This window comes from Athene cunicularia (assembly GCF_003259725.1).
Source record: "Athene cunicularia isolate RWA chromosome 26 unlocalized genomic scaffold, athCun1 chr26_part2, whole genome shotgun sequence".
Taxonomy (NCBI): Eukaryota; Metazoa; Chordata; class Aves; order Strigiformes; family Strigidae; genus Athene; species Athene cunicularia.
Genome location: NW_020799137.1, coordinates 511,859 through 539,159, shown reverse-complemented (window position 1 = coordinate 539,159; position 27,301 = coordinate 511,859). Strand labels below are relative to the sequence as shown.

Sequence of the window (27,301 nt, the reverse complement as noted above, 5' to 3'; positions counted from 1 at the left end):
CCTCCCCCTCAGGATGTCGGTGTCGGAGCCCGCCGGCGGCGAGGAGGTGAAGCAGGCCAAGGAGGTGGAGGACGCCGAGTACTCCTTCATGGCCACCGTCACCAAGGCCCCCAAGAAGGTACCGGTACCGGCCGGGACTGGCCCGGTTCGGGAGGGGCTGGCCCGGCTCTGGGAAGGGCAGCCCTGGCGGGGGGGGAATGTGGAAGCGGGAACTGGTCCGGTTTGAGGGGTGAGTGGGAAGGGGGGGCTGTCCCCATTCAGTGGGAGGGAAGTCGGCGGGGACTGGTACCGTCGAGAGGCGACTGGTACCAAGCCGGGGTGGAGGAGCCCGGTGGAGGATGCTGGCCCAGTTTGGGGTGAAATAGGGAGGGATTGGGTACTGAGGAGAGAGAGCTTTGTATCGGGGTACAGCCCTGGGCTGGATGGGGGTGAGGGGGTGCTGATGGGGGCTGGCACCAGCAGGGGGGAAACGTGTCCCCAGACAGGGGGTCTGGGGCCGGGCTTGGTTTGGCTCGAGGGGGGAGGAAGGTGGGGAACAGAAAGCTGGGGAGTGGAGTGGGGGGGCTTGACTGTGCCATAGGGATACCTGGGGGACAGGGTGACCCCGGGCAAGGGGACAGGCAGGTAAGGTCGGGGTACCCCGTGTGTTGGGACCCCAGTGGGGGCTGTGTGCGTGGGGGTGACAGTGCTCTGCAGTGGGGCCAGAGGAGAGGGACCCGTTAAATAGGACGAGCTGACAGCAGTCACCCGGAGATCCTGCTGTAGGTCGCTCTGAAGGGCGGCGGGAGGAAATTGGGAGCATGGAGCTCTTTTTGGGGCAAGGGGTCTGTTGGAAGTGGGGGTGGAAGCGTGTCTGGGCTTGGGGAAGAGGCTGCCAGCGCAGCCCTGGGTGCCGAGCTCTCCCCAGTCACCTCTTTACCCTTTCATTCTTGAAGGCCTTCTCACAGGAGCTCCTGAGATCTCCCGGTGCCGCTGCCTGTGGTGTGGGCCCTGCTTGTGTAACCCCTTGGGGGTTGGATAACACCTTTTGGGGTGTATGGATGGCACCGCAGGCAGACGAGCACTGGCCGTGCCACCCTGGCAGGGTGCAGGACCTCCACTAACTTGGATAACTGGCTTTTTGATGGGGAGCACTCGGAGACCTGTGCTCCCAGCTTGGTGTGGCCGTGCCAGGCTCAGTAATGTGCTGCTGAAGTCCGGGTCCTGCCAGCGAGGCGGATTTGTGCTCCGAGCGCTGCATGGATCCGTGCAGCTGCGGCCGGAGGTCCCTGCTGTGCTGAACATCGTGTTCCCCCCAGGGCTGCAGCCGCCTGCCTCCGTTCTGGAAGCAAAGGCAAAGCAGTTGCAGGAATGGAAACGTTCTTTGAAAGGGGGAATGTCTCTTCTCGCCCGCTCCGGCCAGCAGTGGGGTTGGGGGAGCGTCTGACCCTTGTGGAGGGGCTCCTGTCAGGTAGCTGTGTTTGAGGCATCTCTCCTTGCCCAGGCTGATGGCTGCTGCAGGGGAGCAGGCGTCTGGAGGCTCTCCTTGCGCCCCAGCCCTGTTTATATGGACATAGCCTGGAGGAAGGAGCAGAGGAATGCAGAGCTGGGATCTTTCTCTTCCAGCAGTGGCTCAGCACAGCTCAAACTTGGGAATTGTTTTCACCTTTTCATTACCGTTGTCCTCCTTAAAGCTGAGGAGCTAACAGTGTGAGTGAGGCTGCAGCCAGCTGATCTGAGAGGGGAGAGCAAGCTACTAATCCTGAACTATGCTATGGGGCCAAAATATGCGTCGTCAAAAGAAATGTGATGTATGTGGAGGAGGGAGTTGAGCCAGCATCCTCAGAGGCAAAGTTTGCTTCTGTTTCAGGGATGCTGTATCACCTTGAATTTGCTGCTGCCCACATGGGCTTGTTGCACAGCACGAGGAGCCACGGTCAGTTCGGCAGCTGCTGCAGCCTTTCCTGGCTGGGTGATGATATTAAAAGTGCCCAGAGCAACACAGGACATTTGAGGCTGATAACGTCGGCAGGCAGGGAGATCTTGGGGAGTGTGCAAAGCAGCTGAGGTCAAGGAACAGAATGCTTCGGGCCACTGTTTTCCTTGCCTGGCTAGTTACTGCGAATAGTGCTCTGTAATAGTGAAGGCGTTGGCAGAAGGATAAAAGGACTAGGAAGGGAGAATTGCCCTCCTGAGATAAGATGTTGAGTGCCCCCAGCTCAGATGCCTTCAAAGCAGGATCGCAATTAAACCATTAAAACAATTCTGTTTCAATGCAAGTTGAAGTGACTTTTGTGCTCGCTGCCCCTAGAGCTCTCAGCGTGGTCAGAGGCCAGCGAAGAAGATGGTTGAGAGGTAATTTACCAGCATTGAGGGTGGGGAAGTCTTGGTGTGCTGCTGAAGCAGCTCTCTCCCTGGGTTTTTGGACTTCTTGTACTTTGCTGATGCAGTTTGCGTAAGGAGTTTGTAGATGGGGAGGGTGGGAGTGTGGCCAAGGTTGGTGCAGGCTCTGTCTCCTCTGTGTGACCTGCCACTGAATAGCTTTTCAGAGAGAAGCCTTCCAGCTTGGGCTGGCACTGGGGGAACGTGCCAGTGTGCAGCGGAAGAGCCGGCGTGAGCCCGCCAGTGTTCCGTGCCCAGTTCGGACCTGGGGGAGCACCTTGGACGTAGCTGGGGGCACATCAGCCCCACGGGTACTGAGAAGAAGTTGTCATCCTCCTTGCTGTTGGCAGGCTGCATCAGGGCGCCCGGAGCGAGCCCAAGCTGTGCCGCCATCCTGGGCGATCACTGATGTCTTTGTTTCCTCTCCTGTCAGTGACTTGTTTAAGGTGAAAAAGTGAAAGAGCAGGAGGTAAGAGATTAAGAGATTAAATATGATCAATTCTGGATTTAAATAGGAGCCAGTGCAGTCGAGGTGAATGAAGCTGTCAAAATGAGGGGGTTTTCCCACAAGAGCTGGGGCTGCCTGGCTCTACCGAAGCTCCTTTTTCACTGCAGTTTATGGGAAATCGGGCTGTCAGCAAAATAACACCAGCTTTGGTCAGAGCGAGGCGGTTCTTTGGCAGGGAGTGGTTTAAAGGCAGAGGTAAGTGATGCTGAGCTTTCTACTTTCTCCAGTGTGTGCTTTGGTGTTGCTGGGGAAGGTTGGGAACACTGAGGCTTGTGGCTTGCCTGGGTTAAGTGAATAAGGGTGTGGGGCTGACAGGAGGGCTCGGGGGCAGGTTGTACTCTTCCAGATCCTGCGTGCCATCACTGCTGCGTCCAGGCGTCTGCTCTTCTGCCTCCCTGGAGACGGCGGGTGCCCTTGACATCAGTTGCTTTCTGAATTCACGTCAGCTGGTCAGCGGAGCCTTAAACCCCTGGCTGAGCCGAGTCGTGGGTACCCTCGAGCGGGAAGGACGTGGTGCCGTGCTTGTGGCAAAGCAGGGGAGGGGTTGGCAAATGCTGTCCCTGTCTGCCGCTTCACCCGATCCCCGCTGCGTCCTTATTGCGTGGGGATCGCCACCCGGCGGGCTCCTTCACACCTGGGTGCCAGCAGACAGACAGACGGCCGCTCCGCAGACAGATCTGCTTACTCATGCAGCATGCCTGGAGCATGAAATGGGCTAAAACCTCGAATTTGCTTTCGGGGAGTATGAGCTACGGGGCAACGACGTGCCCCAAGAAGGCGGGGAGGCTGCGGCCGGTGTGTTTGGGTTGGTGCTGTGCCCCTGCGGATGCTGGCACCGGCGGAGTCCCGCGGAGGCTGTGCGGCGGGGAATGCTAATGCTGTACAGCGCTGCAGCTTTGCAGTGGTAGCAAGCCGAGCTGCGTGCTGGCTGGCACGGGGGTGGCAGGAGATGGGAGCAGGGGAAGGCTGGGGAGAGGGGGATGGAGCCTGTGGGGAGCTGCTGTCCCCTGGGGAGGGCTGGACACCTTCTCCTGAGCATCGTTTCTGCTGCTGCTTTTTGCTGTTGTCTGCAGAGCCGCTTTCCTGCTGCCTGAGCTGTGCCTGACCTTGCTTCAGCCTGCTGCTTCCCTGCCCTGCACGCAGCCCCTTCCCAGAACTGCGGTTTCTTCCCTGTTTTTTTTCTCAGTCCCGAGTCATTTCAGGTCCCTGCAGCTCTGCCAGGCTGGGTGCTAATAAACCACCTTCCCCTTTGGTCTGTTGGGGGATGAGCCTGTCCTTGTTTGTAGTGATGGAGCTCCTGCAGTCACTTGTTCTTCCTCTTTCTTTCATTTCATCCCCTACACTGGCTGCTCATAAATCCTCCTCTGCCTTTGTGTGCTTGTCCAGGGCAGCGGCCACCACCTCCTTGCCTGGTAGTTTAGCCATATGCCATACACTCAACTGTTTTAGCTTCCTTGCCCGAGTCCTCTGTTTTTTTGCTTTCTCACTCTCCTCTCACTGTAGTTTTTCCTTCTCATAATGAGGTGCCTGGGCTGGGATGTGTTGAATGGCTCATCCTACTCTTTAAGGACCCCCTGGGATGGGTCTGGCCTTTCTTGGGGTGCAGGAGAAGCCTCATAAGTGATCACACACTGTGGCTAGATGGTCACAGGCTGAGCCTGGTCATAACCTGACCTGTGCTGAGAGCAAACCATGAGGGTGTTTTAAACAGAGATGATTTACTGGGGGCTGGGAGCAGACAGGTCACTGGCGGTACTGTATTAAGTGACAGAATTGTAATTCTTTCTGTTGTAAGACACTCTTGGGTCCTTAGTAGTTTGGCTTTTTGGAGGGTCTCATTGCTGTCCAGAGGGGAGCTTTGTCCTTGTGACCCAGCATTACTACAAGGCCAGAAGATGCTTAATTAAGTTACTGAACCAGAGAGCAGGAAGAAAGGAGATTTTCCAGGTCTGACCGACACAAGCCATCTTCAAAACGACATGCCAGGGCATGGGTCTCTTGCGTCTCCATTCTCCTCCTGCATTCCTGTGAGTTAGGCTGGGTTTCCACTCTGATCTCTGGGCTCTGGAGATGGGAGATGAGTTGGATATTCATTCTCCCCAGACTGCAGAAGTGTCTCTTGTCATCTTCTGATGGTGGGGGTGTGGGGGCCACCCATGTGAGCAGGGCTGGCTCTCCTGTGAGCCCTGCTGTGCTTGGTGGGAGCCTCCTTCCCACGTGAGCAGGTAGGTCTGGAGCGTCAGAAGCGTGGTGTTTTCTTTAGGCCTTTCCCAAAATGCAAGATTATCTTCTGCTAGGGACTGGCCTACCACAATACTTTCTTTGGGACCTAGACAGTTTTTACTGTGCTTTCCACCCAGGGCAAATGTTGGAGCCTGTTCCTGTGCTCCCTGCTAGAGGTTTGGCTCTGGGAAGCAGCTCTTCAAGGCCAGGTTGGAGTTGATCCTTTTGGATAACCAACTGGCTCGATGTGGGGCTTTGGTGAGGATCCTGTCCTCGTTGTTCCTCCAAGGAGTCAGCGAGTGCCTCGTCGCAGGTGTTTGAGCAGGGGGAGGTGTGGGCCTCAGCACTCAGTTGAAGAGATTTGTTCATGCCTGGCTGTGTCTTTTATCATCAGGAGTTTCCTGCGAACGACGTTTGCGTTTGCAGAGGGCTTGTTGCGTTTCCTGCTGAGCCCTTTGATCAGAGCTGCTTATCTGGGGACTCTGACTCACCTTCACTCAGCAGATGGTGGTGACGTTTGAGGTGACTGTCCCAGGGCCTCCTGCTGGCCCTGTGGAGCTGCAGGTGCAAAGGACCTTGTGCTGATGGTTCCACAGAGCGTCACCCCGAGCTTTCTCAATGGGACTGTGGGTTGGATCAGTGGGGGGCTGCTGTAGGAGGGTCGGGGAGTCCCACCAAGGAGGAGCATCTTGTTACCATCTCCATGGGGTATGCTCGAGCCCCTTATCAAAGCTCTGGGGATTTGGCCATGCTCGGCAGCGCCTGAACCTGATGTGCACTGTACCCCTCTAGCCTTGGGCTAAGCATCATCTGAGCGTGGTTAGCCCTTGGCAGGGCATGGCACGGGGAACGGGTGCTCTAAGGCACCTTGATTGATGGTTCAAAGAGAAAGCTGCCCCTTGGGGTGTTTTTTGAGCAGTCAATCTCTCCCTGTGGGCTCCCTGCCTCTGAGGAGGCGGGATGCGGAAGCTGGGGCTATTCATGCCTTTAGGAAGCTGCCCCAGTTGCCCTGTCGCATTGGGCTGCTTGAACTGTGAATTTTAATTACACTTTGGGATCAATACGGTGGCCTTGGTAACGAGCTCATTGCTGCTGCAGAATCTGTTTACTTCAGGTTGGTGACAGCCAAAGAACTTAGGTGGCCGAGGACATGATGTTCCAGCTTGTCAAACAGGCTGCATTGTAATTCGGGTGAGGCTCCCGCGGCCCTCCGAGGTGGGTACAGCTTCCCCTTGGCTGCCTCCTGCGGACCTGGAGTTCGCTGGCAGGACCCGCTCGTGCCTGGCAGAGAAGGAGACGCCTTAATTCAGGAGCTGTGATTTGGGTGGGGGTTGTGGGAGCCTGGTTTTATCTGCAAGGTGTGGGCGTAGGGAATAGCTCCTTCTGTGAGGAGAGAGAACGTAGGCAGCCTGGAAAGGAGCTTCCTCTGGGTTTGGCTTTGCCTTGCTGAAATTCATGTTTTGGTTTCCTCCTTCCAGATGGCCTGGGGTGAGGTTGAACCTGTGTCTGCTGTTTTCTGTCTCTCCTCCTTTCATCTCCCCACAGGGAGCCCCGAATATCACACATTTCTTGCACCGTGGGGAGAGGCTTGTATCCAACCTGGGCATGTTTTGGAGCGAGAACATCTGGCTGATCCCTGTTGACCTTGGAGCCATCAGCCTCTTGCAGGCAGCGGAGCCTGCATTGCCCTACATTAACCAACCCCTTCTCCAAACATCCTCCAAGCTTGCGAACCCCACAACGATGTCGCTTCTTATCCTTCCTGCCCCATTTAAAAGAAAGAGGGTTAATTGAATCAACTCTATTTGCAGGAAGGGGTCGACTTTGTTCCGACATGAGGAGTCGGTGCCCGGGAGGGTGATGTTTGTCCGTCCTGGTAGTGATTCCTTTGAGTTCTGAGCAGTGAACAGCCTAAGCTGAAGCCTGGGGTTTCTATTCTGCCTTGCTAACCAGATGTATCAAAACTGAAGTCTTTTCCAGGGCTGAAAACAGAGTTATATTGGTAAATGAGAAAAGGGCAGCTCTACGTGATGCACTTGTGGAAATACCACTGTCAGGGGCTTTTAGGGATTAGGCAGGGCAGGGGCACGGGGAGGATGCATTTCCAATTTTCCAGTTGCACAGCTGTATTTCCTGGCTCTCTGAGATGTATTTCAAACAGGCTGCTCCTGTTTTGATGCTGATCCTGCCGGGTGTTTCCCCTTAGAGCCGTGGCATAGGGATGGAGGGTCTTCGAGGTGTAGCTGAGAGTAGCTGGAGTCTCTCCTGGGGGGTGGTTGCTGTGTTGGTCTCTTGAAAGACCAAAAGAGGTCTTGAAATGCTTTGATTCTGCAAGCCAGTTCTGGGGGAGAAAAGGAGGCAGGTGGGGCACCGGGGTGCCGGGTAGGCTGATCCCTCCCCAGAAACACAAGGGCTGCTTTAGTATTACAGAGGAGAGGTTTGGGTTTTTCAATTTGTTTTTGTGTCTAACCCTTGCGTCAGACCCATGTGGTGGAGCTGAATGAGCCCTCTGACAGCACTTCCAAGTGTTCCCTTGGTCTTGCACAGCTGTGGTTGTAGAGGAGTTTTCTAATTAATTTAAAAATTGCTGCTAACTAAAGATGATTCCCCATCAGCTATGACACACAAATACATTTCCACGAGTTTCCAGCTCCGAAGCAGTCAGCCTGCCCGTTTGAGGCCGTTCGTCCCTTGTTTGTCTATCAAGCGGCTGCGAATGACTTAACCCACAGTCCTGTCCCTGCAGTGCTCCCAGCAAGGTAACTCCAGTTAATACCCATTACCTTATTGCCCAAACACTTGCTCTGCCACAGGCACACTGCTGGATGGGCACCACAGATGAATTCATTGGCAAGAAGTCTGGGATGTCTTTAAACCCATCGTGGCCACCTCTGCACCCATTAAAGATTTCCTCTGGGCTGTGCTTCCCCTATTTCCAAGTCTCTCCTCCACATACCTTAATATCTCCAGGCTGTCTGATGCGGGGGGAGATGTGTGTGTGAGCTAATGATCCGGCAAACCAAGCTGATTGCTTTTGTGCTGCCGAAAGCACTGTTTCCCCATCCGGGTAGCCGTGCTGGGTTCGTAGGGTTAACCTGATGGGAGTTCAGTGCCCTTAAAGATCCCAGCTCTCAAACCTTTGCTGATCCAGCTGTGAAGGAGATAGCCCTCTGCACTCCAGCCGGGAGCAAGCCTTTGCCTCAATTCCCGCAGTCCAAGGAGTGGTGCCTTATCTGCTGGTGGGGAGCTTTCCCTCTGCTCTTGCTGGAGGCAGTGCACCTTTGACCCCAAGGTGTTTATAAGGCAGTAGTTATTCCCAGTTACTATTTAACAGCTGGGCACTCAAAATCACATTTATTTTATTTAATCCCGCCTTCTGTTTATTTTTCCTTTAACTAGCATTTACAGTGATTCCCATGATGACGGAGATCTTGCTGTGGTTTCCAGCCTATTAATCTTTGGAATGGGCCCATTTCTTTCCGGGTGTTTCTTCTTCTCTGCTGAGCTTTGGGATTTGTGTGAAAGTCCTTAATTCTCCTCTTGTACTCATGGAAACGTTTTTTCTGCCCCCACCAGTGCTTTACCCAGCCAGCCCTCCTCTGCTAGTGAAGGATGGAGGTTGGTATCAGGGCTTGGCCGGTTTACTTTGCCAGGACCTAAGTGCTCTTTATTTCCTTGTTGGGAGCGGTGTAAAGGTTTCCAGGCAGAGATCTGGCTGTGGTTCCTTCTCAGGGAGTCAGTGGGGAGAGTGCCAGGCAGGTCTCTGCCTCTCTAGGGAGGAAAAACCTGCCCTGTGAACCCTCTGTGAGCTACAGGTACAGATCCAAGCAGCGCTGGATTCAGCTCTGTGCTTTGATCCTTGAAGCAGAGCAGCACCCTCAGGCAGCTCTTCCCATCTGTGTTGTCTGAATGAAGCACTTTGAGGTTTTTTTTCTAAAAGTTTGAGTTGGGGGAACTGTCAGGTGGAAGTTGTCCTGTTGCAAAAGCCACACCTGAGGCAGAAGCAGGTCCTGTTCCTCCATAAAACTTCTCTAGCCAGAGCCGTGCCACTTGGAGCTCTCTCCAGGGCCATTGGTGCTCTGCCAGTGGGTGTGGAGGATCAGGAGATGCCTGCTGAGCGCCCGGCTGCTGACCTGCTCCTCCAGCATCCCTGCAGCACGGTGGGGCTGAAGCCATGGGTGCTGCTAATGCAGCCCCCTCCCGCCTACACCCAGCCTCGTGCTCTGGCTGGGGTGTCTTTTGCTGCTGAGCTGATTTGAACTGGAAATCTGGTTGTCCTCTGAGCCTGGCCACAGACTCCTGGGAATTCATGCAGCCACTTGTCATCTAGGTATGTGCTGTCTTGCTTGGCTGGAGCTTGGAGGTGGTAAAATGGAGTGGTTTGTGAATCATGAGGCCAAATCCACCTCAAAAACCTCCCCTTGCTCATGATATGGGAGTGGGGATGGTGAGCGATCCTGCTGCCCACATCCCTCTTCTCCGAGAACCTGAGATTTCCTTTCCTTCAACCCTTATGGGATGCTGTGGTCCAGGAATACTCCTCCAGGGCTACATAACCTCACAGCAGAGTTACATCCATGTCTGCCTTGCTGATTTCCACCCCAAAAATACACGTATCCTGTCGGGTTGTGGAGCAGGAGCTGCACCCCCTGCGTGCCTGAGGGCTGGGAGCTGCAGCAGGTTCCCTGCCCCTTGTCTAGACACTGTCCTGTGGGAACAGGGGCTTGGCTCTCCCAGCCTGGAAGCGGGGCAGAGGGGGTCTGAGGACAGCAGCAGCCAAGTCCTCTAAACAAACCAAGCGCCCTGGCACAGCCACGCTCACTGGTTCACGCGGCGGGACTGCTGCCAGCCCCGGGGCCAGCACAGGGGAGAGACGCTGGGAACCTGTGGAGAGTGGGCTTGGGGTGGCTTCAGCCCCTCGGCCCAAGCAGGGCAAATGTGGCAGAAGGCTGTCCTGGGTTTTGGGGAGGGCTCTTTTCTTCTGCTTGCGAAGTGTGGGGTCCCCTCTGGGACCTGCTGATTGCAGGAGCAAAGCCTGGAAGAGTGCTGTCCCCTCTTTGAGGAGGTGGCACAAGCAAACCTGCTGCTCATCTCTTCTTTTTGACCTAAGAATAGAAGAAAAGCCTCATGCTGGTCATTTTATTTTATTTATTATTTTCCTATGCTGATGTTTGGCTGGAGAGACCTCAACCCCTGGGAGCCTCTTCCCTCCCTTGCTGCTGCGTTGACTGAACGTGACAACTCGCTTCTGCAAATACATGGATTAAAACAACTTGTCCTTTAGAAATGCCTGAACTCAGCAGTGTGGCAGGACCCAGGTCCTCGTGAGAAACCAGCCACAGCTACCCAGGATGAAACGGTTCTTCTGCACATAACGAATCCTCAGCATTTGAAGCCTGGGTGTGAGAAGGGGCTCATCTCCAGATCTGCAAAACTCAGCCCTGGAACAAGCTGCTGGTCACGTCTTGTGCGAGTGGGGCTGGTGAGGAGGATGAGTGCTGATTTGAGCTATAAAGCATTTCTCGTCTGGCTGAATTTCCAGGAATGACAAAGAAATGATGAACTTAAAAGACAGGGCATGTCAGGGCTTAGCAGTGTGGGCAACCAGCAGTGCCCTCCTAGCCTCTGCCAGAGAGTTTTTGTTTGGGAAAGGAGATTAAATAAGGGGAACTGGCTGCTCTGAGTAGTCCTGATCTCTGCTGCTGGTTTTCTGCAGTCCAAGGAGAGGTCCCAGGACCCTGGATTCTTCCAGACTTTCTCCTGGGAGGGTGGAAGTGGGTTGGAGATTTTCTTGCTTTCCAGGCAGTTGTGTTGCTGTGAGAATGTGCTCTGCTCTGATCTTGCTGTTTCTTCCTGGGTGACTGCGCTGTGTCATCACGTCCATGGACATGGTAGAGGAAATTTAGGAAGCTGGATGGCTTTAGGTGACTCACTGCTTCCTTTTTATCTTGGGTGATGTGTAAAACCTGCTCTTGTACCTCCCCTCCCCACTCTCCAGTTACTCCAGGACAGAAGTGGATGCTTTTTTTTACACCACTGTGGATGTGCTACCCCTCACATTCCTAATGAAAAATAATAATAATAAAAAAAAAAAGGGTTGCTAAGGCAAATCTGGTGGTGGCAATATGGAAGCCTGGAGCTGCTTCCTAGCACGTGTCCTTTCCCCTGTGGAGCCTGTGCCTCGGTGAACAGGGTCAGTGGTTGGTGGGGCCCTGGGGATGGCTGTGAATTGGTGGATGTTTTCCAAAACCGCCTTCTCCTTCTGCAACCTGCTCCGCTGCTGCCCCCTGAAGCTGCACAGGACACAATTGGGGACGTGTAGCATGGTGAAGGAGCTTGAGCATTCTCTCTGGAGCTGTTTTGGGGATGGAAAGAGTTTTAAAATTCAAAGTGGGGTTGTTTTCTGTGAGAGGGACGTGCCTGGCTCATCTGTGCCCAAGGTAAATCCAGATGGATTTATAGAGTCCTCTGCAGCTCAGAGGCAGCAGGGAAACTTCTCGGTAAGCTCAGAAAGCTGCTCCCCAGCCTGACTGCTGAGGAAAAACGTAGGATAAACCATTGAGGATGGCACACCCAGCAGTCACGAGCTGCTGGTTCGTTTGGGGGGTAGCAGTCCAGATCTGGAATCTGTTTGCCCTTCATATGTTGTAATAATTAAACAAACGCGGCTGTATGTGCTGGGGGCACGTGTGCTGCTGGGTTCAGGACTGCCTGGCCACTGTGCCTATGCGTGGGCAGGTACCTCACAATGCAGGGAGAGGCTCGCTGAAGCCGATTGTTTCACTTCATGGTGGTTTTGGGAAGCACCAGACGGTGCAGGCAAATGAAGTGGCAAGTTTTTTTGCCTTGAGAGGGCCTGGGGGTCCTTAGAACCTCATTTGATTCTTTTTGGGGTGCTGTATCAGCAAGGATGATGTTCCTTCTGCCCGGCCAGACTCAGGGCATGGAAGGGTGGGTTGAGCTGAAAACGAGTGGCCGTTTTTGGGAAGCGTCAGATCTGCATGGGAATGAGCACAGTCGCACCAGGTTTCGCAAGGGGAGAAAATGTACTTCTGGCTTGGCAGGTGTGACTGGGAGTGGGCAGCGTTCAGCGTTGCTTTGCCAAAACTTGGCAGGAGGTGTTGGATCCTGGTGTTTTACTACTAGGCATCTCCCAAAAACCCCCCGCTCTACCAAGCCAGGAGCTAATGATTTGGCCCAGGGCTCCATCAGGACCCCGGCCCATCTCCTCCTGTCAGGGGTGGCGATGCTGGCAAACACCCCCGCTCAGTTTCTGTGTGGAGAAATCGGTGCTGTGTTGTTTTGCCTCCTTGGTCATGAATTCTTGGGACAAAAAAATATTTTCCTTGTTCTTAAAGCCTTGTGCTCCACCCGGTTGGAAAAACTGCTTCCAGCAGGATGAAGTTTGGGATGTGATTCGCGATCGTGCTCTCAGGAGCCGGACGGTCCCGATCCTGGTCTGCTCTCGCCGCAGCCAGCCTGGCTCCGGCCAGCCACAGCCGACTCCTCGCAGCCCCCGGCCGGGGATGCCATTCATTCAAATTCCCATGACAAGCCAAGGGATTACGAGATTTTCTCCGTTGCTTTAATGCAGCTAGAGAGTCCGGCACGTGGAAGGTAACGCAGCCGATGGTCACATGCGTCGCCTGTTGCCTCGGTCGCTTCGCCTGAACACAGCACCCCCTGTCCTTCCTCATCTTCCTCACGGCTGGTTGCCGGACGCTATGTTAATTTGCTGGGCTTGGAGGGGGTTTGATGTGTGAATGGTTCATTCGATTTGGAAGCTGCTTGCCATGTTTGATAATTTTAGACAGGGCAGATTTTGCTAAGCTGCAGAGTTTAGATGAGCTCTGGTAAAGCCACGGTGGGGATTACTGTGGTTAATTCAGCACTTGATTTCCTTAGCAGTGATTTCGCCCCCCCCTCCCTTGGATTCAAACCCCCGGTTTATAGAACTGCTATTTCTCTTCAAAACTGTGCCTTGGAGCTGGCTTAACACCCCGAGCCAGTCCCTTGAAGGGGATGACAGTGTCTGGTACATCTCTGTTGTCTTGGTGGTGTGGGGATGGTGTGGAGCTGTGAAGCGCAGCAGCCCTCCATCCCACCCTCTCCTTCCTATCGCATCCCAAACGAGCTTTGCTCCACGAGACCATCCAGGCAGCACGTTTCACCGCAGGGAAATGCTCTGACCTGGGGCTCCTGTGTCCTGGATGCTCTAAGCAAGGACAGACACCCACCTGCATCCTAGCCCAGAGCAGCAAAGTCTGAGTTATCTGGTTTTACCCTCCTGGGTTCACCTCTTCCCTGGAAATATCCCTGAGATGGAGAAAATTCCTCAGTTAACACTTTAAGCTATTTTAATGCCAACAGCTGTTTTACGGGGCATGTTTACACCCTCTGGTTTGATGAGTTGCCAGAGGAAGAGGTGGGCGCGAAGGGGTGGAAATCTTGCTGTTCTGAAATTACTGATTTTTTTTGTTTTCCCCCCGCCCTGGAAATGCCCATAAGCAATACACCAGCACGGAAGTGGCACAAGCCTTTCTTAGGCCATCCAGGAAAGATTGATCCAAGCAACAGACCTTGAACAAATTCCAGCAATATCATTCCTTGGTTGGGAAACTGCTGTGCCTGCCAGCTCCAGCCCTGTGCCCTGAGGACACCACTGCTACCTGCTTGGTGTTGCTCTGAGAGTGCTTCTGCACCTCTTATCTCTTCGTACCAGCTCTTCCAGCAGTGCTCTAGGTTATGATGTCCTCCGGTTCCTCCCTCTGCACCCAAGGACCTAAGCCAGTTGCAAAACCAAACCTGCGAACTCCCATTTAGCGTTCCCATTCTTTTCACGAATGCAAATTCATGCAATTTGTGTCAGAACCGCACGGGTGTCTTCTGGGAAGCAGATATCAGGCTGGAAATGTGTCCGGTATGGAGGAGCTGGCTAAAAAACTTTTAGCAAGCAGCACCCACAAAAATGCCTGGGATGCCTGCCTGGGTGTGGTGATGGGCTTGATCTGGTGCTAGTCTGTTCCCCTCTTCAACCCCCATGTCCTCCCTTGGGCTGAGCAGTGGGTTTCGTGTCCTTGTTTCCCCTCCTGAGCAGAATACCAATGCTGCTTTTGGCCCATCAGCTGGGTTTCCTCAGGAACCGTGGCTCCATTTTACAGCCCAAAAGCCATACTAGTGCTGCAGACACCCCAGACCCAGAGTATGCAGATTCCTCCTTTCTGGGCCAGATCATCTCAAGTAAATAGTTTCATTCGTTTACCCTTGAAGGCTGTTTCCCGCATTAAAGCTTTCAGGGAGCTTTTGGGATGGCTGTGGCATGGAAAACCCCTCCTTGAGGCCACTGTGGCCTGTCTCTTTCCATCATTTTGATTTCTTCAGGACTCTTCTGGAGATCTCCTGGGTCTGTGGGGATGCTTTGTTAATCCCACTCCCTGCAATGATGTCTCATCCCTGCTAAGTGGCAAAATTAAATCCTGCAGCGATGTGATCAGAGGGAAGAGGCCACGTTGGGGATCTTTGTTAGGGTCTCCTGCATGGCAGTGTGCCGAGGAGGGGGTCATCAGGCTGGATTTGCTGGCGCTTTTCCTAATTCCCTTTCATCTCTGTTGTCTTTCTCTTGCAGAAGCAGTAATAGGGCTTTTTGCTGGCTGATCACATGGGGCGAGTGCAGCAGCTGAGCAGTTTGGGGCTATTTTTCCCTTCCTTTCAGCCCAATGCACTTCGATTTGATGTGCTGGTGGTAGGTGCAGGAGCCTTAAGTTGCCTCTGGCCGAGAGAGGAAGGAGGGGTGGCTGTTTTAGGGCTTCTCTTACAATGGAAACATCTGTAACACTGAGGAGACTGAAAGCCAATGCAATGTCAACTACTTTTTGTTGAAATATTCTCTCTGGCTGAGGTTTTTTCTCTCTGCTTTTAGTGTCGGTTTTGGAAGGAGGTGCTGTGTTTTTAACCTGCGGGATGCTCTGTTCCTGGGGAAGGGCCTGGAAGCACCAGGGATCTGAGTTTCTGCTGGGACCACCCCAGCTTCCTTGCTGCTGTGCTTTTGGGCAGAAATGCGTTGGGACCAGTTGTGACGGGTCTGTCGGGAGCAGGGTCTCTGCCTGTGCGAGGCTTGTCTGGAGGGCTGCACAGTATTTGTGTTGTACAAGCAATCTGATTTTTCTTGGAGGAGCCTCAGGGAGTCAGAGGTGGGTTAAAGGAGATGTTTCAAGCCTCATTGGGTGTTCTTTTTGTCTTCAGGTGTTAAGTGTCAAATCTTTAACATTCGGGTGACAGAGATGATCAGGCAGAGGAGGGGGTTTAATTTCTGGCATATGTAGCCACTGATCTGTTCCTTGATGCATTTGATGATGTTTATTTCTGTGACTACAGCAGTTAAGGTGTACTGGAGGGACCCACAGGCCCGTATAGCCTGGAAAGAGGACATGCCGTAAGGAGCACCTGCTGATTTAGCACTTCTCTTCCTTTGCACTTCTCAGCAAATCCAGTTTGCAGATGACATGCAGGAGTTCACCAAGTTTCCAACCAAGACGGGCCGTCGGTCCCTGTCCCGCTCCATCTCGCAGTCTTCCACTGACAGCTACAGCTCTGGTAGGTGCCAGGCTCCTTGTCAGTGCTTGATCCTCTCCCAGATCTGGCATCGGTGCCGCGTGAACACGCTGCTCACCTGCTTGTCAGGATGCTCCATGCTGGATGTGGAGGGAATAATTCTGGGCTTTCCTGAAGCTTGGGTATTGATTACTAGTTGATAACCCAGCTATCTCTGGGTTGTTTTAGAGAACAAGAGTGCAGAATTCCTTCTGGACACTCACTTTCCTTAGGAGATTTGTAGTTTGAGCCATGAGTGTCTGTGCATGAAAGCTGGGAAGTGAAACGTAACTGAAACCCACCCAAAAGGGTAGGAGGTCTCTGAGACCTAGGGTAACACACCTTCCTCTCCTGGCTTTAGCTGCTTCCTACACAGACAGCTCCGATGACGAGGTGTCCCCCCGAGAGAAACAACAAACCAACTCCAAAGGCAGCAGCAATTTCTGTGTGAAGAACATCAAGCAGGCAGAGTTTGGGCGCCGGGAGATCGAGATCGCTGAACAAGGTAAAAGTGGAGCATGCTGTTTGTGGGGCTTTGTGCTCTCCAGAGACAAGGAACTGAGCCATGGCAATTCCCACAACTCTTGTTACAGCCTTGAATACCCTGTTTTACCCCTCACCCCCCCCAGATCAGCTGATGATGTGGGGAAGAGCAAACATTAACATGAGGCATCCATTTTCTAACAGCAGCAGAGCTCTTGCAGGGTTTAATGTTCTGGTGGCTTTGGATGAGAAACCTCAATGGGCAAGGATCTTACAACACCTTCAGAAACATGAAAACTGACAGTCCCAACCCTTCCCCCTGGGGCTTGTGGGAAGCTGAGTTACCATTTCCAGGGGGGTGATTGGGTAACTTCGCTTTCGGGCACCTTTTGGGCGCATGCTACCAGAGCCTAAAAAGATAATCCAGGCACATTTAAAGAAGCTCCTCTGAGATGTGGCAGCACTGTTCTCAGCTTCTTTAGCTGCTTCTCCTTGATGCTGTTCTGCTGCAGGGCTGGTGACTGTCCCTAGCTGCCTTCCTTGGGCAGTACCTTGTGACAGATGGCACTGGTGTTTTGGTCCCATTTTGGACAGACCTGCCAAGCCAGGGATGTGGGGGTTTTTTCCTTGTCTGTGTAACAACTATAACAAAAATTCTAGGGCTGGATGTAGCCTGAGACCCTGGAAAGGAGAGCAGGGCTGGCAGAGAGGGGCCTCTCTGGATGAAGCCATCATTAAAAGCCCTCTCTTCCTTTTGCAGACATGTCTGCTCTGATTTCACTCAGGAAACGTGCTCAAGGGGAGAAGCCTTTGGCTGGAGCTAAAATCGTGGGTTGTACCCACATTACAGCACAGACTGCGGTGAGTGGCTGCTTATTTGGGGTGTCTGGGGTGGGAGACACCAGCTTTTCCTGGGGGAAGAAAGTCTCTTAAGCTTCCCAGCTTTGGGGAATCCGAAGATGCACCTTCACATTTCTGGAAACACTTTGCAAAGGTTCTGCTGTGTGTGTTTCCCCAGGGCAATGTTTCCTGGAGCCGGTCCCCGAAGGGTCCCTCGGTCCCTGATGGGTCCCCGAAGGGTCCCTCGGTCCCTGATGGGTCCCCGAAGGGTCCCTCGGTCCCTGATGGGTCCCCGAAGGGTCCCTCGGTCCCTGATGGGTCCCCCACCGCCCATTGTGCAGGGCTGTGCCTGGGCCCCTCACCGCTGCCCCAGTCCTGCCTCTCACCCCGCTGTCTCACAGGTGCTGATCGAGACGCTGTGTGCGCTGGGGGCGCAGTGCCGCTGGTCTGCCTGTAACATCTATTCCACCCAGAATGAAGTGGCAGCTGCTTTAGCAGAAGCTGGTGAGTACAGCTGTGCCTGGGGATGCAGAGCCCTTCCAGCCCCTCCTGGCTCTGCAGCCTTGTCCCAGACAGCTGGTTTGAGGGGTGGTTTGGACCAAATATCTTCTAGGGGAGGGATAAACGGGTCTGATCCTGTTGTGGGCTGTGGTTTGAGCTCTGTGTCGCCCCTTGGCCCTCCTGTCCATGGCTTTCCTAAGCTGGCCAAGCAGGAGAGAGCTTTGCCAAACGCAGCAGATGCCAAGGATGCTCATCTTCTTCTAGGTGTTGCTGTGTTTGCCTGGAAGGGGGAGTCAGAGGATGACTTCTGGTGGTGCATTGACCGCTGTGTTAACGTAGATGGCTGGCAAGCCAACATGGTAATGAGCCTTCTTCCAGCCCTTCCTCTTCCTCCATGGAGTGGTCACTGCATGCTCCTCACCCTTCCCTCCCTGGGGTCCTGCTGGGGTTGCCTGGGCACCTGCTGGCTTTGCAAAGGCCTCTGAGCCCCCATTAAAGTGGGGGTCATGGAGAATAGCAGCTGGAGCTGGGCTGGGGGCAACCATGGAGGTTGGAGGAGCTGCAGAGACACTGTCTTGGGCTGGAGCAGCCTGGTGGCATGGGAGCTGCCAACGAGCTGAGAAACCACGGGACCTCTTTTCCCCCCGCTGGGGTCGGCCCTGCAGGAGCTGCCCCAGCTGCTCCTCTCTCGACACAGATCCCATCCACGCTCTCCCAAGGCAAGAGGGTCTCTGCAGGGGACCTTTCCCTTGCTGAAAGCAGATGATGCCTCTCACTGCCTTGCTGCATGGTCTGTGATCACTAACGACACGATAGCATGTGTCAGTGGGCTGTGACAGCTCCCGCAGCCTTTCCTCTCCACTGTTTGCTTTCAGGGCATGAATGTTGTGGCGTCCTTCTGATCTCAGCCTGTTTAGTTAGTGCTGCCTGTGCTCACGTTTCCAGGCTGCAGAGCAGTAGCGGGGGCAGAAAACCCTGTTAGGATCCATCAGCTCCATGCAGGGGGTAAGAAATCCTCTGTTTTTTGGAGGAGACCCCGAATTGCTGGCAACTAGGGCAACCCAGGAGTCCTGGCCCCCAGGCCTCTGCCCAAACAGCCCTTCATCAGTGCCTGAAGATGCATCTCTTTTTTTTTTTTTCTTTTTTTTCCCCTGTCCTGTACCCAGTAAAGTGCTTTTCCCAGTGAAAGGCCTGACTGCTCCATGCTTTTCCTTGCCCATTCTCTAGATCCTGGATGACGGGGGGGACCTGACCCATTGGGTTTATAAGAAATACCCCAACGTATTCAAGAAGATCCGAGGGATTGTGGAGGAGAGCGTGACTGGTGTGCACAGGTAGGACGTTTGGGAAGGCTGATGTGGAGATCTTGTACTGGGTTGCTGCTCTCTGCTCTGACCCACCTCTGTCCTCTTCCAGGCTGTACCAGCTGTCCAAGGCCGGGAAGCTTTGTGTCCCAGCCATGAACGTGAACGACTCCGTCACCAAACAGAAATTTGATAACCTATATTGCTGCCGGGAATCCATCCTGGACGGGTGAGTCAAGCCCTTCTTCCCCTCTGTGCTGTCGCTCACAGTGGTGGATTTGGCTCTGGCTCCTCTCGAGCAGGGATCGGGCTCTTTGCTGCTTTGCCCTTGCTGTGTGCTTGCAGGATCTGGTTTTGGGGGCTCTCACGGCGCAGCGCTGCCTGTGGCCATCAGTGGTGTGCGCTTGACTAATCCCAACACAGGTGTCTCTCTGTCCCCCAGCCTGAAGAGGACCACGGATGTGATGTTTGGAGGGAAGCAAGTGGTGGTTTGTGGTTATGGGGAGGTGAGTTCCGTAAGCGGCTGTCGGTGGAGCTGTGAGTCAGCCTCCCCCTGTGCCATCCTTCCCCTAGGCTCAGCATCCTGCTTCTTCCCTGTGCAAAGACCACTTACCTTTGATATAGGAGTAGATCAAACCTGGTAAGCGATTACCAGGGAGATATTGCTAGAACCTGCTGGGAGCCTGCAGAACAAGCATCAGATTCCCCAGTTTGCCTGCAGATTAGCTGGGCTGCAGGTATGACATTGCTGGGAATGCTGGCCTGAATTACAACTACCCATGGGTTCTCCCATCTGCTGTCCCTGGACCGAGTTCAGCATCCAGCCTGGCTGTCACCGAGCCTGTGACAGAGGAGGCAGAGGGGCAGGCTGCATCTTGCTGGTGGATAACGTTCTGGCAGAGGGGAATTGTATCACGAACCTGTAAATGATTCTGCCCTGGAAGAGCATGGAGCCGGGAGCTGACACCTTCCCTCCATCTGTGCGCTGTCTGCGTGGGTGTTTATCTTCCCGCGCTGCAAAGGGCCTGGCAGTAGCTGCAAATGCTCTTCCCAGCAGGAACACGCTTACTAATTTATTTAGACACCAGTGGAGCCCAGCTCTGCTCAACAAGAGGCTGTGTTGGCTCTCACCCAGGTGCTCCGGGGTGGCGTCTGATTGTCCAGCCATGAGTTGTGCTGGGAGCTGTAGTTTCCAGGGCCTGTCCCAAGTTCTACCAGACTTCTTCAAAACAAGGGAGTCCTACCTTCACTGGTGTCCCATTTGGATGTGGGTTGGAGTCCCAGTTTACCCTGCCTGGCTATTGTCAGTAGACCTGAAGTTGGAGGAGTTGGGTGATAAGTGAGGGGGTCTCTGGAGGTGTTTCTTGCCTGGCAGTGTCTTGCTGGTCAGAAAACAGGGATGAGCATGGGTACATGCAGATTAGCCAGGCCCCATTGTGGGTAAGTGGTGTGGAGAGACAGACTTCACTTTAATTTTGTAGTGAGGCGAGGGATAGAGTCAGAGGTGCTGTTACAGGAGCTCTGCTCTCCCCCATGCTGAAGTGGGGAATGTCAGATGAAGGGTCTGTCCCCCGATCAGTTCAGGACAGCTCTGAATGCCAAAGAAAGCCTTTGGCTTAAAGGCAAGTGGGGGGACGTGCATGCTCCTCCAGACTGGCTTTAATCTCTTGGAGGAGAGCTCAGAAGGGCTCCTGCGGTGCTGGGGGCTCTGCAGGCTGCAAGCGTGTTGGTTTTGGAAAGCTCCTGCCAGCTGGTGGCTGTGCTGGAGGGCTGGTGGCCATGGAGGGGGAGCTGGCCTTGCAGCAGAAGTGCCACTTGCTGGGTACATCGCTGAGCTGCTCCTGGCATGGGGCAGGTGGCTGGGATGAGCATCTCTCAGCCTGGGATGTGCTTGGGCTGTTTTAGGGAAGGGATTGTAGAGCTCTGCACGTCCTGTGTTCAGCTTCACGCTGATGCTTTGTCTTGGCAGGTCGGCAAGGGATGCTGTGCTGCTCTGAAAGCACTGGGAGCGATCGTGTACGTCACGGAGATCGACCCCATCTGCGCTCTTCAAGCTTGGTAAGATGTTACATGTTGCTTGTGAACATCTCTTTGTTTGCTCTCTGGCTTCCTTTAAACCCTGACAGAGGCTGAAGCAGAGCCAGGAGGATCTGTGGCTCATCTCAGAGAATATAAATCTTGTTGGGGTGTGATGGGGAAGGGCTGGGGCAGTGGTGGGGTACCAGGCAGTAGGCACCTGCCCCAGCTGGCTTGGGAAGGCTGCTCAAGGGCTCACGCAGGGCTGGCTGAATGCTCCACACATCGCCAGGCTCCTCCAACATTTGTGAGAGCAGGTTTGATGCCGCATCCTTTGTATAGCCCTTCCTCACATATCTGGCGTCCCTGGGGATGTGGAAGGGACAGCCTGGCTGCTGTGTGAGCAGCTGGGAGCTGCTGCAGCAATACAGCACCATCCCTCCTGGCCTGGGGCAGAGAGGGAGCAGGCTTCTCCTCCTCATCGTGGTCCCTCTCCCCCTTTTTTGCCAGCATGGACGGATTTCGGGTGGTGAAGCTGAGTGAAGTAATCCGTCAGGTGGATGTCGTCATCACCTGCACAGGTAGGGATGAGAAGGTTGTGGGTGAGCCTTGGAGCAGGCCGAGAAGGAGCAGTCGTTCCCAAGCGGGGGTCTCAAGGGTGCTGGGGGAACTGGGGATGGAGGACGCTTCGCTGCCACGTGCTGCTAATTTTACAAGAGCAATAGCTCTGCTCTGGCAAGAGCTTTTCCTCCTACCCCCCAGTCTGCTATTTGGCCACAGTCCTCCTCAGTCCCTGACAGGAGGAGGGGACATCACAGCCGTGTGTCCCAAGGGTATTTGGGGGTCTCCTAAAGCCTGGTTAATTTGTGGGACCAATGCTCAGTACTCATCCTATGTGTTTCTCCGTTGTCACAGCCAGGAGGGCGCTCATCCTGATGGAAGTTCATCTGATGTTGCCCCAATCTGAGCTTCTCTGACTCGAGCGCAGGGAAGGAGAAATCAGAGGTTTGTAGTTCCACTGCCTTGGGTTCATCTGTGCCCTTTCTGCCTGCAGGAAACAAGAATGTTGTGACCAGAGAACATCTGGACCGGATGAAGAACAGCTGCATCGTGTGTAACATGGGCCACTCCAACACCGAGATCGACGTGGTGAGTCTGCCTGCGGCCTGGACGGCTGCACCTGCCCCGCTGCGCTCCCGCCGTGACTCCAGCCTCTTCCTCCTGCTCTTGCAGACCAGCCTCCGGACCCCGGAGCTGACCTGGGAGCGGGTCCGTTCCCAAGTGGATCATGTCATCTGGCCGGATGGGAAGCGGGTGGTGCTGCTGGCTGAGGTGCGCTGAGAACCCTGCCACGATGTTGCTTTGACTCAGGAAATCGCTGTGCGCTGGAGTTTATAACAGAGATTTAACCAGGTGGAAAGGTGCTAGGAGGAGGTTCAGAGCTTGAGAAACGGTTTCTTGATATTTTATTTTTTTTTTACTTTTCTTGAGGCAGGGGAGGTATCGTGTACCACGTGCAGCCACAGAGGTGCCATCTGGCTCTGTTCTTCCGAGCTGGGAGCCATCCCCATCAGCCAAACGCCGTCTGCTTCTGGCTTTGGCAGGGTTCCCCACGCAGCAAACTGGCTGGGTGTCTCCTCTTCCCACTTGAGCTCTTCTGGCAGTAGGAGGGACTTGCTCTTTCTAGGGACCACAACATTTCCCTGCCTTAAAGCTAAGGGTTAGGGTGGAAACTGAGTCAGAGTTGGAATGCTCTGGTCACATAGGTGGGCTTTGAATCACTGTGCTGTGGTTGCCCCCTGCCCCGGGGAGGGGATAGAGGTGATTTCTGTCTTGAGACTCAATTCAGTTTGGCTTTGGGGACAAGTTCAGCTCTCTGCAAACTCCTCCTGCTGTCTCCTAGGGCCGTCTTCTCAACCTGAGCTGCTCCACGGTTCCCACCTTCGTTCTCTCCATCACAGCCACCACTCAGGTCTGTATGCCACCGGGCTGGGGCACAAGGGGTGGAGGATGCTCTGAGGCCTTGCACGAGCCTCGGGGTGGGGATGGTTTGGAAGAAGCTGGGAGCATGCAGTTGGATGGGTCCTTAGGATGGCACCACTGCCAGAAATACTGTAGCCACCACCTCTTGGCTGGGATGCAGTTAATGGCATGAACTCACTGCTTTGCTTACAGCTGGGAGAGCTATTAAATGGGCCAGGCTTCATGGCAGAACTCCTGCTGTGCTGTAAGCCAGTGGAGAGCTCCCTCAGCACAGGTTTAAGCTTACCTCAAAGCAAGACTTTGTTTTGTCTTTGGACTTCTTGATTTCAACAGCACAAAAATCTCCCCTGGGGTGAGTTTTGGGGATCTGGAGGTCAGTGGTTAAAATGCTCCCTAGCATCAGTGCCAGCTCAACTGGGCAGACACAGCTTATGTCTTGTGCTGTTTGTCGTGACTCTGCCTGTCCAAAGAAAACGGTGATTAAATTCGTTTCTGCTCTGAGATCTGCAGTCGGTGCTGGCTGTGCGAGCAGCCGAGGCTGGTGTGGCCCTTGGTTGGCGAGTGATGGAAGGAACATGCTGGGTTGGAAAGACAGAGGGGGCTGATGGCTGGGGGAGGACATCCACGCGAACAGGGGCAATTCCCTTCTCACATTTGTCGGTCCAAGCTGATGGGGACCGGGGCTTTGGTTTGGACCAGGCTCTCAGCTGCATTAACTGGCACTTGGGGGAGATGCAGTTTGATTTATGCTGAAGGAGTGGCTCTGGTTTTTGGAGCAATGCTGCCAGCTTAAAACGAGCAATCCCTTCATTTCTGCGTGATGCGGCAGCCTTATGGTTTAAGAGACTTAGAGCTGCTCCCCTCTCCTCCGTCCTTGTGCTCTGGTTTTCCCCAGGGTGTTAAGCTCAGATGCTGCAAACAAGCTGGGTGTCATCTCTCTGATCTCTCTGGTCCTTCCCCAGTGGTGGTGGGATTATGGAGACCCAGGGAGGGACATACCCTTAAGTAGAAGCCTTTCCTTCAAGGTATTTTGGAAATGGTTGCCCCCTTCCTCAAACTCCCAAACCCTTATCTGCTGCTGAGAGCTTTGTGCCATTGCGGGTGTTCAGTGCTGCCCAGCTCGGTGGCTGTCCCTGACTGTCCCCGGGCTGTCCCCTGTGATCTCTGCAGGCTCTGGCTCTGATTGAGCTTTACAACGCTCCCGAGGGCCGTTACAAACAGGACGTGTACCTGCTGCCGAAGAAGATGGGTGAGTGAAGGGAACCCAGACTGCTTATTCCACAGGCAGCAGTTTCAGATGTAAGGAGAAACTCAAACCTGGGCTGGAAAAAACTCCCAGAGAGAAAATGAGTTCAGGGAGGCCCTCAGAGGCAGTAACCGTAAAACATGTGCAGGTTGTTTGATTTATTTTCCTTAACCTGCAGTGTTGGCAGGTGCCCCTTATCCTGCAGCCTTCCTGCTTGAGGTTTTTCATGCAACCCTTGTGCCTTTTGGTGCACATCCAGCCTTGCTCAGCACCAGGGCTTGGGCTCAGCTCTGCTGTAGGCTTATGTGACAGTGAATCTGTGATGCTAGATGCAAGGACTGCCTAGCCAGACCCAGCATGGGGCCCTGGCCTTCTTTGTGCCATATGATGAGTCTGTCCATCCTCTCCCCAGCAGCATAGTGGGAGATGTGCACCCCCTGATCCCCTCTTTCCTCTCCCCCTTCCCAGACGAGTATGTCGCCAGCTTGCATCTGCCTTCGTTTGATGCCCACCTGACAGAACTGACGGATGATCAGGCGAAATACCTGGGACTCAACAAAAATGGGCCTTTCAAACCCAATTACTACAGGTCAGTGTCAGCTGGGGTAGGGAGCTGCTGTCTCCTCACCCAGTGGGTGCCGTTGGGGACATCTGGCACTGGGACAGTAGCAGCTCCCAGGAGCTGTGTCCCCAAGCACCCACGACCTGAGTCCCCTTCCTTCTCTTCTAGATACTGATGGACCATACCCATGAAGGACCAGACCACACAAGGCAACATTAGAGAGATTATTTTTAAAGATCATTGTTATTTTGGTTTACCTTTTACTTTTTTTTTTTTAAACCAACAAAGGAACCTGTTTTTACATTTATCAGTGTGATTTTTAAGGTCACTTTTTTTTTTTTTTTCTCAGTTTCACCCTTTTACGTGATCACATCTCTGTCTGATCTTGGCAGACAACCTGGGATTTGCTTCTTGCTTTCATGTGGCTGAAGCCGCTGGTGGTTCCCAGCCCTGGCTCCCGGGGAGGGTTTCTCTTTCCTGATGTGCCAGGGGCAGTTCATTCCTGCAGCGATTTTTTTTTTTTTAATTTTTTTTTTTTTCACCTTTCCAGCCTGCGTTAGTCTCGGCCGGGATCCCTGCAGATATGGAGATGCTGTTCTACCTTATGTTTCTTTCTTTGTGTGGATTATCTGCAACTTCTAAATTGCCTTAAAGAGCCCAGTTTTAGCTGCTAGATCAATGCTCCTAGCACTGTTTAGGAGCAGAGTGGCACCTGCTGGCCACCTCGCGAATAGGTGACTGTCCCCAAGCCTGGCCAAAGTCCTTGTGCCAAGGTGGCCCAGGTTTGGTGGCCGCTGGCCCAGGTTTGGTGGCCGGCCGGGAATGGGGGAGTTCACTGTTTCAGGGTGCTAATCTGAATTCAGACGGGGGTCGCTTACCCAGCATTATCCTCATCTCTCCTAGGTTTTTTAGCCAAACTGCACCTTAATTGAGTTAAAACATCTTTTGTTTGTTTGTTTTTTCCTCTTTTTCTTTTTGATCCTTAAAGAGATGTTTTAAGGCGGGGAGGAGGGGAAGCGTCAGGGATGCAGCTGCCTGCTGTATGTGGGTGCTCGCTGTGTCTGAGCGGCCCCATCTCCCACTGAGAGAAGCGCGGCGTGGTTTTAAGAGTGTCTGGGTTTTGGTTGTTTGTTTTGGGTTTTTTTTTTGGGGGGTGGGGGTGGGGTGTGTTTCACTTTTTGTTTTGAGACGGACGCAGAGATGAGCCTTCCCCCTACCCCAACCTGGGCCCTCTACACCACAGACCTGCGCAAAGTCCTCCGCTGCCCCGGCCCTCGAGCTGGGCTTTTTCAGCCCTTCCCTGCCCTCTCGCAGTGCGTTTCAGCCACTCTCATCGGTTCATCCCCCTTTGCCGTCCTCACTGGTGACTTGTTTCTCTTTTCCATCTCTTACAGCTTGTCCCAGAGCAGGGGAAGCTCCTTGCAACCCAGTGAGGTTTCTCTTGGCTTTTTTTATCCTCCCCAAATTGCCTCTTTCTTCCCCCAGCCAAGGCCGGAGTGTGAAGGGAAGGAGGACCCTCGCTGCCTGCATCTCCCGGTACACAGATAATGGAGATGTTGTGTACCTGTGACTGGGGCTGCTCCTTCACCTCTGGCCACCTCCTCCCACGGACTGGGGCTGCCTTTTTAGTGCTGCCTGGCTGGGTCCCTCCCTGGGGCTTTGCAGGGTTGGGGGTGCTGCTGTTTCCCAGGGGGTGCAAAGCTCATTTGTGAGGATGGGAGGAAGGTGGGAGGGGTGCTCATGGCTCTAATCACCCTCCTCTCTTCCCCTCAGTCTCCTTCTCCTTGGACTATTCTTTCTCACCCTGCCCGGTCTCCTCCTGGACTGTTGCTGGGTCACTTGCTCTCCCCACAGATTTTGGGGATCACCTGCCTTGCAGGGTTCCCTCTACTCTCCCTTAAACTTCCTGGGGGACTCAATGCCTGGCTCAGTGAGCTGGGATGGGGGGGGAGGGGGGAGTGCAAGCATCCCCCTTCCCTGTGAGGGGACCCACGCTGGGACCCCTGTGCTTGGGGGTCACGGTCCCCCCCTTTCCCATCCACGTTAGGGTCAGACCTCGGCCTAAGGGCTCCATCTCTGTATAAGCCATGTCATGGGGGGTGGGGAGCCCGGGGATGGCGGTGGCAGCGTCGGGCCGGGAGGGAGAGGTTTATTTTGTATATGAATGATTTTTAATGAATGCAATATTAATCCTTGCAGATGAGCAATAAATCATTAAAGTCTAATTAAACTATTAGGAAAAACAAAGTGATTGTGCTTGTGGGCAGTTTATTTGGAAGAGTTGAGCACATACACTCCCTTGGGGACCCTGGGATCGTTCTGAGATTTAAGCCCTGGCCTAGGCTCTGCCTTTGGTTGCCTCCAGATGGGCTTTTTGGGCCTCACCAAGGCCCTGGATTTTGGGGTCTGACCCCCTCAGAGCCCTTCAGGGCCCTTTCACTTGGAGTTTAAACCCCATCAGGCCCTTCTGTTGGGGTCTGGCTCCCCTCTGAGCCCTCTAGTACTCGCTCTCTTTGGGGTCTGAGCCCCCCAAGCCGCTTGATTGAAACATTTCACTTGTTCTAGGCCTCTTCCTGCCTCTCCCAACATGGCGGCCTCAGGCGGCCGGGCGCCGCCTCCCCGCGAAGGCGGAAGTGCCGCTCCCGACATGGCGGCGGCCCGCGGCGCGCCACACCTAAGATGGC

General features: G+C 54.0%; 1 protein-coding gene across 4 annotated transcripts; it reads left to right on the top strand.

Annotated features, from left to right (window-relative positions):
* The first annotated feature begins 6 nt into the window (after window positions 1-6).
* On the top strand, window positions 7-26,864 carry AHCYL1 (adenosylhomocysteinase like 1). 4 transcript variants are annotated; one of them, XM_026864429.1, is made up of 17 exons: window positions 7-118; window positions 15,574-15,685; window positions 16,044-16,187; window positions 16,926-17,026; window positions 17,407-17,509; window positions 17,771-17,865; window positions 18,734-18,840; window positions 18,923-19,039; window positions 19,253-19,316; window positions 20,780-20,868; window positions 21,337-21,407; window positions 21,881-21,975; window positions 22,060-22,158; window positions 22,730-22,798; window positions 23,980-24,058; window positions 24,524-24,644; window positions 24,786-26,864. In XM_026864429.1, the coding sequence occupies exons 1-17, from the start codon at window positions 14-16 to the stop codon at window positions 24,790-24,792; spliced, it is 1,578 nt and encodes a 525-aa protein (XP_026720230.1). In that variant the 5' UTR covers window positions 7-13; the 3' UTR covers window positions 24,793-26,864. The 4 variants fall into 4 exon arrangements, with proteins under 4 accessions (XP_026720230.1, XP_026720233.1, XP_026720231.1 ...); XM_026864432.1 differs by lacking the exon at window positions 7-118 and adding an exon at window positions 3,192-3,318; XM_026864430.1 differs by lacking the exon at window positions 7-118 and adding an exon at window positions 10,274-10,536.
* Window positions 26,865-27,301: the final 437 nt, after the last annotated feature.

Excerpts from the sequence above, each read along its gene's own strand:
- AHCYL1 (XM_026864429.1), top strand. The coding sequence starts at position 14 with ATGTCGGTGTCGGAGCCCGCCGGCGGCGAGGAGGTGAAGCAGGCCAAG. Across the intron at positions 17,510-17,770 it reads AGCTGCTTTAGCAGAAGCTG|GTGTTGCTGTGTTTGCCTGG; the intron begins GTGAGTACAGCT and ends ATCTTCTTCTAG. Across the intron at positions 19,040-19,252 it reads CGGGAATCCATCCTGGACGG|CCTGAAGAGGACCACGGATG; the intron begins GTGAGTCAAGCC and ends TCTGTCCCCCAG.